The 9455-nt window shown below is 36.3% G+C and overlaps 1 protein-coding gene across 1 annotated transcript; it reads right to left on the reverse strand.

Annotated features, from left to right (window-relative positions):
• Positions 1-819: 819 nt before the first annotated feature.
• LOC105442653 lies at positions 820-8045 on the reverse strand. Its single transcript, XM_030984570.1, has 3 exons — positions 6637-8045; positions 6183-6296; positions 820-5805 (listed from the first exon to the last, which is right to left on the reverse strand). The coding sequence occupies exons 1-3, from the start codon at positions 7081-7083 to the stop codon at positions 5620-5622; spliced, it is 747 nt and encodes a 248-aa protein (XP_030840430.1). The 5' UTR covers positions 7084-8045; the 3' UTR covers positions 820-5619.
• Between the last annotated feature and the right edge of the window lie 1410 nt (positions 8046-9455).

Consider the following 9455-nt stretch of genomic DNA (forward strand, 5'->3'; position numbering starts at 1 on the left):
ACCAACTTTTTTTCTCCTCATGATTTCATGATCTAAAATCCCTCATCTTAGATAAATTTGTCATTTTATGTATTAAATATGCTTTTATAAACACCCACCCCTAACCTAACCATAACTCTAACCCGGCGATTGTACGCCTTCGGCTCGTCAAAAATATATTCTCGTTGCAAAAAATATCAGCTTTATTCTTTAGAACAGCTCTCAAAATACTCACAATTTCCATGTTCCCTGTCATGACTGCGTTAATTATAAAAGCATTAATACATAAAATGACAATTTTATCTACGATGAGTTATTGCCAGTTATTCACCCCATGTATACGCAATGTTTACGTCTCTAGCTCCCACGGACAAAGAATTGTTTACATGTCAATACATTTCTCTTTCTATATATCTATCTACTCACATCTCGCTTAATTCTTTCTCCTTTCTACTGCTTTGTTTCCCTTCCCTTCTCTTGCTCTATTTCTGTATCTCTCTTTCTACTCTTTCACCCTCTCCCTCTCTTGCTCTGCCTCCCTCTTTTTCTCTTGCTCTGTCTCTCGATCCTTTTCTCTACTCTTTCACCCTCCCCATTTTCAGCCTCTGGCTCTCGTTCTCCCTCTTTTATGTCTTTGGATGTTCCTTAATTTTTGTCAATAAAATCTATTCTTCCTATTTAAAGTCATCATCTTATTGAAAGTCATCATGACAACTTTTACCATAAACAAAAATATTTTTTTCAAAAATAATTCCTAGGTACTGAGCTTCCTTCTCACATTCCTAGATAAATACTTATAAAACAGTACGACATACACAAATCACTCAATTACTACATATCTCATGAAAATGTTTGGAACAAACTGTTTCAATTTTTACTGCACATAAATTATCATTTAAGCTTTATCAAGGTAAACCTTTAAAGTCAAACATAACATTCTTCATCTTATCAACCATTACATGATATCAGAAGATCATGACACAACATAGCTCATATCACTAAATACCAATCCTAGTCAATATACATATAGTTGTATATCCAGAAATCTCAGTTCTCAACCTATGGTTTAATCAACCAAGTTTTATAATGTACAATAAATAATATGACATTCTTACTTTTATCAAGTCATGAGACTTAGATACATTACATTTCTCTTGTATTTGAGTTGAAATCTGCACATGCAATTCTAAACGCAATTCTAAATGCAATTACTAAAACGTGTTTCCAATAATCTGATTTTTTGTTTTAAATGATATTATATAGCACCCGTACTTCAGAACGTTAATATCATGAAAAAGGTTGAGCATGGTTATAAGTCTACAAACACCTTTGAATAAAACCTTTGCTAAAAACAATGCCAACATAGCACAACAATATCATGCTGTGGGATAATTAGCATAAAAACAATCCATGTATAAATATGTATGACATATTCTGCACAAAGTTGAAAACCTATAACATGGCTATACGTCAATGTCCATATAGTTTGTATATAACCTGTTAATACAAAGTAGAGATTATCAAATGTTCACATCATCACCTGAAGACAATGTCTTTGACTCAAAATTAAACAATTATCCAGCATTAAAGAGCACAACCCATTGTGTTCAGCATCATTAAGCCCTCTCTGATATATTTAGAGACATAAGGTGGCTGTCTAATTATCATCTCTTTCTGTTTTTTCTGTTCAAAATGTAGTGAGTAATATTCCTGCACTTGCATAAACTACAATGCGTATATATTGCTGTAATATTTTCTTCTTCATATCAAACTTGTGTAGTGGATTTCATGAATTTCTACAAAACATATGCTCAGGATAATAATTTTGTATGTGCTATCATAGAAAGTTTGATGGGTATACATTTGTGGCTGGGAAGATCAATATAAAATAAATCTCAACATTACATAATCCTGGTAAATGCAATATGTATTCAACAAATGACATTAACAAAATATGTTATTAAACCGTGATACACATCCAATAATTTACAATGGTAGACAGACAAAAGAAATCCATGAGTATAGTGCATTTTACATTCTGCTCATATAATCTGCTGTAACATTATACTGAACCTTCACCGATACAAGCCGAAACCTGTAATCTTGGAGCATCATGCTCCATCTCATGATTCTCTTATTGTCAAACCTCTTCGCTTGAATATAGAAGAATGGTTTGTGGTCTGTGTGTACTTCAATTTAATACAAATAATATTTTAACTTTTTGATTGCTCGTACTATTGCTAAGCACTTTTTTTCTATTGTGTAATTTTCTTCCCATGGTAATGACTTGTTACTCGCATAAGCAATCAGGAATTCTTCTCCTGAATGTTACTGCATAAGCCCAGCACCCACATTTACCTTCAATATAAACTGATCCTCGGCATCTTCTGCAGAATCTTGACACACCTTCCTACTCTCTATACACAAATCAAAGCAGCCAGCCACTGACAAGTTAACCTTCTGCCTGAGAAATTATTTGTTGAGAAGATTAATGTGATATTTCTTAAGAACACCACTGACAATGTAGTCATAGTCATACTTTACGCCAGCACAGGGAATGGACCCTTCCATTTCAGCAACAACTTGTTCTGATCAGTGGGAAGCAAGATAAACCCTGATCTCCGTTATTAAATTTCCTGTTTCTAGCATTCATATCCTAATACTTCTTGTATTTTCCTGCGGCACCTTTTAAGGCTTCCTGGGCTAACCCCCATGACTTCACCAACTTCTCACGGAGCACTATGTCATATTCATACTCATCTTTCAACTCCGGTATTACACCATCATTTGTCCTCAATTCCCTTAACATATCAAAGACACTCGCCAAGACCCAGTCTTCACTAAACCAAGTTTTCTGAAATGGTAGAAATTTTGAAGATATTCAATACCTACACATGGTGATAAAAAAATGTAATATGAATGAAACATTTCCATTGTCACTGCTAATATTAAATATAATCAGTGTCTCCGTTACCTTTACTACTGCTATCACCTTCACCAGTATTGTTAGTAGGTGAAAAGCATTACCCTTATTCATCTTTCAGATAGATGTTATTACTGATCACTGGTTTTATGCTAATGTTATCGTATTCATTTAATCAACGTCTGAGGAAATTAATTTTTCAAAATATTTTTTGTACAAAGCAAATGAGATATGAGCTCGCATGTGATGTCACACAGTTTGCAATTTGTGCTTCACTGATTACAACTCCAACAATTTATAACTTTCTCATTTGTTTTTGATTTTCCTCAAAATTTCATTGATTTGTTTCTCTCATTTATCTGCTTTTATGAAGACCAACTTATTTTTGGGGTGGACTTCTCCTTTAACACTTTACATGTATGAAGATCAACTTATTTTCGGGTGAACTTGCCCTTTAACACTTTACATGTATATGTAAGCATCTTAAAAAATGCATATTTATAATTATATGGCTAACGTCATTTACTCCTTACTGTACTTGGGGGGGGGGGTGGCGTAAGAGCCCCCCCCCCCCCTCCCCCACCCCGCATTTTTGGAGATAGCGCCGCAACCGCTTGGAATTTTACATTGTTGTTCTTCGATTCTTTTCCTCAAGTCTTATGCACATTTTGATACCATTTTCATCGAATTTGGATACACCTGTCAGGTGTTACATAGCAATTAGTATGCGCATATCATCAAAAAGTGCTACAATTGCATATATACATGTACAAGCAGAAATGTGAATACAGGTAAATAGATGTATAAGTGGGAGATATGAATTGATATCAAATTGCTTTGATACGTTTCTCAAAGTAACTTGATGTATTCCAGAACAAAAGAATACATTAGAAATAAAATAATAGATCGAGGACTTAAAACCACAACTGTCTATGTCCAAATATGCCATTTGAGTAAAAATGCATTTAAAAGTTTGATTGCAAGCATAAAATCTGACAAAGTGTAGTAGTTATGTTTAATGCCATTAACTTATAAATAATACTTGGTCAAACATCATACATGGAAGCCATGACCTTTTGACCCTGTCAATGTCAGAAACTTAAAAAATGGGAGTGCCAAATACCATCCATGGAACTCTTCAGGAATGGCTAGGCTATTGCACAAGTTGATGAGATCCTTCTTCTTAAGGTTTAGGCTTTTTTAAATGCTTCTCTTGGTAGACAAGGTCCAGATTACGTGGAACTGATGATCTATCTTCTTGTAGTCATACAAGTAGTTATAGATGGTAGCAGATGGTGCTTTGCTCTTCCTTCCTGTATTGGAAGCTCTTTACATGTAGCCAGTTGAAGACGTGTCTATCTTCGTCTAGGCGTTTGTTATTCATGATCTGCTGTGAGAGATTTTTCAGATCATAAAAGTCTCCATGGCACATGTTTATGACCTTGTATGGAAGCCGACGTCTTAATTTGTGGAAAATGTTTTACCCAGTCATGCATTGTGAAGACATTGATGTTCTTTTTTTCTGTTTCAATAGCAGAATGCATGCTATTGCATTCCACGTGGGAATGCCCACTCTCCAGAAAATTGTGTGCGATGACTTTGAGATGTGTGTTCTGGATGGCATAGAGTAATGTTGCAGCGACATTCACTTTGCAAATCAAAAGAAGCAGAGACAAAAGTCCTCTTTCCAGCAACTACCTTGGCCTGGCATAGCTGCCAACACTTTGGAATTTTCAATTAGTAACATTTAAGTAAAACTGAATATCATGTGCGCGTAGCGCACATCACGAGCTTTCTTTGGAAAATCAGAGTCAAATTCCCTCATGTAGCAGGGTGTTGTTTGGCGAGCCTTAGTAATAAGGACACTTTTTAGAGTTTCGTTGCTCATGGACCCTCTGAAGTCAGTTTTGTTCTTTCGCACCTGACTGAAGACCCTTTCACATTCAGCATTGGTATGGGGTATGGTTAGAATCCCTTTTGCAAGTCTGTCATAGCACAGTTCACCAGAAACATTCTTTTCTGTCATCATACTTGTCCACTGCTTGTCAGTAGATTCCTCATTTTGCACTAAGTCCGGAAGCTGAGCAATTTGATAGATAAGGAACTGGTTCTCCAGAGCATCTAGGGCACTGTGCTTGTCTTCTTCTTCTTCCTGAAGCAACATGCAGGGGAACTTGTTGATGAAGAACTTTAGAGAAGTGAATTTGGCATCCTTCTGATATGCAATGTCAGCCACTTGCACATGGATGAGAACATCAGACTTCAATAGAAACTTACTTACAATGTAGTCACATGCCTTGGTGTAATATGAATGCACTGCTGCATAGAACTTATGGCAATCAGACTCATCTAAAGTGTTCACAATTTCTCTTGTTGCGCTTTTTATGACCATTTCAGATTCTTCACAAAGATTCTCCTTGTTCTTGTAGTCCAGAAGGGTCAAGTCTGTGGCTGCAATGATTGCTTGTGGAGCTACAAATTGGCTGTACAAGTCACGCAGTAGACTTTCTAGTATTCCTTTTAGCTTTTGTATCAGAGGACTTCTCGTCTGAAAGATGACATTTTTCTTGTGAAATGCAATGATGCTGTGGCTGATATTGGGTTTGAGTGCAATGAATTCAGAATTCTTTCCTGTCTTGTTTTATCTCTTACTGTCTGTCTTGTTTCTTTTTTTCCTCCACATCTTGTTTTTTCATTTCCAGTCATTTTACTAGAAATCATACTGGGATGACTGGAAGTTCCAGTCTTGAGCACTGTTGAGCCTGTTGCCTTGCCAACAACTTTCCCAGTCTTCTGCTTTTTTCTAGGTGTATCCGAAGCTTCCTCATTTGTCGTTTTTCCCGAGTAGTAGAGCTTGAAGATGCAGGTCTACTGTGTTGTGGCTGTGGTGTTTGAAGTTGAACCTGGGAGGTAGAGAAATTATTGATTACCATATGAGAAAGAAACAAGACTACTGACACAGTTTACAATTAAAAAGATACACTACATTTGAAATCTTGGCAGATGACTAGCATTATTGAATACATTTTTATATCTGTAAACTGAACAGCAGAGTGAAGATGATTGGAAGAGAAAGAGCTTACAAGTAAATGACCTAAAAATAAGAAGAAAAAATAAATGATGTAAAGGAACATATTTAACTGTCACCCTGTATATATCGTCCCTATTTTCACGAAGTGACGGTAGTGAGGAAAATCGTCACGCAAACTGTATGCAATTTTATTTCACTACCGTCACTTCGTGAAAACAGCGACGAATTATGATCAATTTTTGTACTCACTTGGGTCTGAGACTTGGCAGGTTTGCTCACATGTGGTGGATCTGCAGACACCTTCTTGGGAATGCAGAATGCTTGGAGTTGTGCAGTCATCTTGGTTTGGTGAGCAGGCTTTTTCTGCAGGACAAGACAAGCTTAAAAAAATTAATGCGATGCCTGCAACACTATTGATGACTTATTTATAAGCATGAAATTTAATTACACATTAAATTAAATTTTGCAATTACCATTTTGGTTCACGTAATATCCATTTTCGTATTTTTTTCAAACTATTTTAGAGTGTAAAATGATAATAACTGTTGCCAATTTGAGGAGTAAAAGCTGATTAATTCAAACATTTAGAAAGCTCTCTACTGCTAGGGTTAATCTATTCAAATCTGGTAATTTTAATGATGGCCATATTTAAATGGAATAAAAAGGAGTACATGCCTTGTAGTAATACATTTTCTAGCCTTACCTTCAGTTGAGATCCCTGAGCAGGTTCATTTTTCACAGCTGGAGTTGGCTTCTTTGGAACAAGTGAAGTCTGGACACTATTCTTGGTAGCCTTGGTCTGTTGAGTAGGCTTCTTCTGCTTTGTCTGTTGAGTAGGCGTCTTCTGCTCGGCTGACACTTCTCCTTCAAAAAAGAGGACTAGAGCTTGCCATTGTTGGATAAATCTTGGCAAGCATTGGCCCAAGCTCAGCCATCTCGTACAAGCATGTTTCAGAACTGCCTGCACTTCGTTCCCAATGAGCATCTGGAACTTCTTGAGATTCAATTTCCTGTTCACGCTGGCTTCCAGATAGTAGAACACATCAATAAGGAGCGAGTCAATTGAATATGGTAATGCAGATGACGCATCTTTGGCAGCAGAATCAATTAGATGATTGGGGCAACCAAGCACTGACACTTCCCGAGGCATGCCACAATTTGGTATGGTTTACTGTCGCTGACATTACTCCCATCAGTTGATATTGCAATTGGCCGTGCTTTCATGGCTGAAACGATCTGTCCTTGTTTATCTTTGGCCATTTCACGCACAAGACAAGATGTTTGGTCCTTGCACTGGTAAACTTCATAACCTCCTCAGAATTAGGAAAGGCTTTTTTCAACAATGGTCCCATGTGACTTGCAGCTGATAGAAGAATATTGTGCTCCAAATAAAATGATGTAAATAAGCACTCAGCTCTAGTTATATTAAAATCCTTGGAGGTTGACATCCATGATGTTATTTCTCGTGCTGACGATTCAGACTTGAAAGCAGTGATGTGTTGCTTTGATTTGCAATGAACAACAATGTCATTACAACCGCCATGCAAAATTGACAAATCTCGGCGACATTCCTTGCAAGTTGCATGATGTTTGCTCTTTCCTGATGATGCACCGAAGTCAAATTTATCAGCATATTTCTTGTTGTAAGCATGTCCTCTTTTGCACTCCATCTTATTCACAACGATTTTCTGTCTTACACGATGCAAGGAACTGCTTTGGCATCTTGAGCCTCTGTTTTTTGTACGAGATGGGTTTCCGTGAAATTCTCCTTCTGATCTCCAGACAACTGGTCATACTTCGTACATGTTGCACATTGGTCTTTTTTATTTATCATAACGTTTTTTCCGGGCAATGGTATGGTGTTGCTTGGCCACAATCAGTGAAATAGCTGCATAGGGAATCTTATCTGCTTAATGAGTAGAAAACTGCAAGTATTGCGCAATTCTTGATGAATGTACTTGAAACAGTCTGAACATCAAAGTAAAATGGCTAATGGACACATGGGAATAGACAGTTCTGAATAGACACAAAGTGAAATGAATATACAGTTCTTTGGTGGACATAACTGAATTTCACAAAAAATGGACATAGACAGTTCTGGCTTTAAGCCCTCTAGAAAAAATAAGAAATAAAAAACAATATAATACATATTAAAGAAAATAAAATGAAATTTGCATATTCAAAATTTATGCAAATTAACCTTTGCATTTTCAAATATTGACAGCCCCCCCCCCCCCCCCCCCCCTGCAGTCAGGGGTTGCTCAAAATAGCCCAGGGCCAGTAGAATTTCAGAAATATGTTTGCTCTTTCATTAAAATTTAATGAGAAAATTGTAAAGCACAGTTTTTGTTGGGGTTGCAGGGGTTTACTCGTACATGTTTCTATGCGATTCCGTGTTTGTTTTTTGGGGGGAAAAAAGATGAAAAATTGTATTTTAAGATCGTATTTCACTCTTATTATCATACTAAATATGATTTAATCGTACTGGTTGGCATCTCTGTATAACCCTCCAATTTTCATTAACTCAAACAACTTACATCATAGTGAATAACCTACTCAACTAAAACGCATTATCACTACCAAACAATCATCTTTCAGCGAATAACATTCCAGCATTGGGTCCCGATATTAGTATTCTTTCATTATCATTAACCTTCCCATTTTGATATTCCATATATAATATGATATCAACCTCTTCTTTACTTAAATACTTGCATGTCTCATTGTCACGTTCAAGCTTGATCTCTGATTTGAGTGTCTTCTTCAGAGTGATGGTTTCCACCGTGACGTACCTTGTCTCCTCCTCCAACCCAGTCAAAAAATGAGCACTTTGCAAGGTTCATGGAATGTTCCAACTTCAATATACGGATCAGGTCGACAATCCTTAATCTGGGAAGAAAAAGCATGGATGTATGATCTTGTTATCCATCCACCTATCAATCCAGTATTCTAAATGTGCACCATTGTTTTAGATTTCTCAAATATGATCTATAAGTTCGAAATACATGTACATGTCATGATGTGAGTGATGTTTAAAGATACTAAGGTTTGAAAGGCAAGGAGTGACAACACATAAATCCTTTAACTCATCACCTTAAGAAAAGGGTTTTTACCAACTTTACAACCTGCTTTCAATGTGATGTCCATGGCAGATGATATCATTGATAAGTGTACGGTAAGCCAACAAAATATTGACAACCCTTTTAAGAAGGAATAATATTCATATTCGTTTTTGCAAGAATGAAGACATGATAAATGAAAATGTTTAATTATCAACAAAATTAAGAAATTTACTTGTTTATTCTTCTCATTTTACTACTAATATTAAAAAGCAATCTTAACAGCTTCATGGTAACTATAATATGTAGGGATGACCTCTGTTTCCAATAAATCTAGTCCCTTGCTGTACACATGATCTATCAATGTTCCCTTCTCAGTAGTAGCATTAACAACATGCTGTTTGTAACCTTTATTACACATTAGCTTGTTTACCTGTAAAGAACCTTTAAACAAATCCTCATT

This window comes from Strongylocentrotus purpuratus, unplaced genomic scaffold, assembly GCF_000002235.5.
Source record: "Strongylocentrotus purpuratus isolate Spur 01 unplaced genomic scaffold, Spur_5.0 spur5_scaffold_14, whole genome shotgun sequence".
In the NCBI taxonomy this organism is placed as follows: Eukaryota; Metazoa; Echinodermata; class Echinoidea; order Camarodonta; family Strongylocentrotidae; genus Strongylocentrotus; species Strongylocentrotus purpuratus.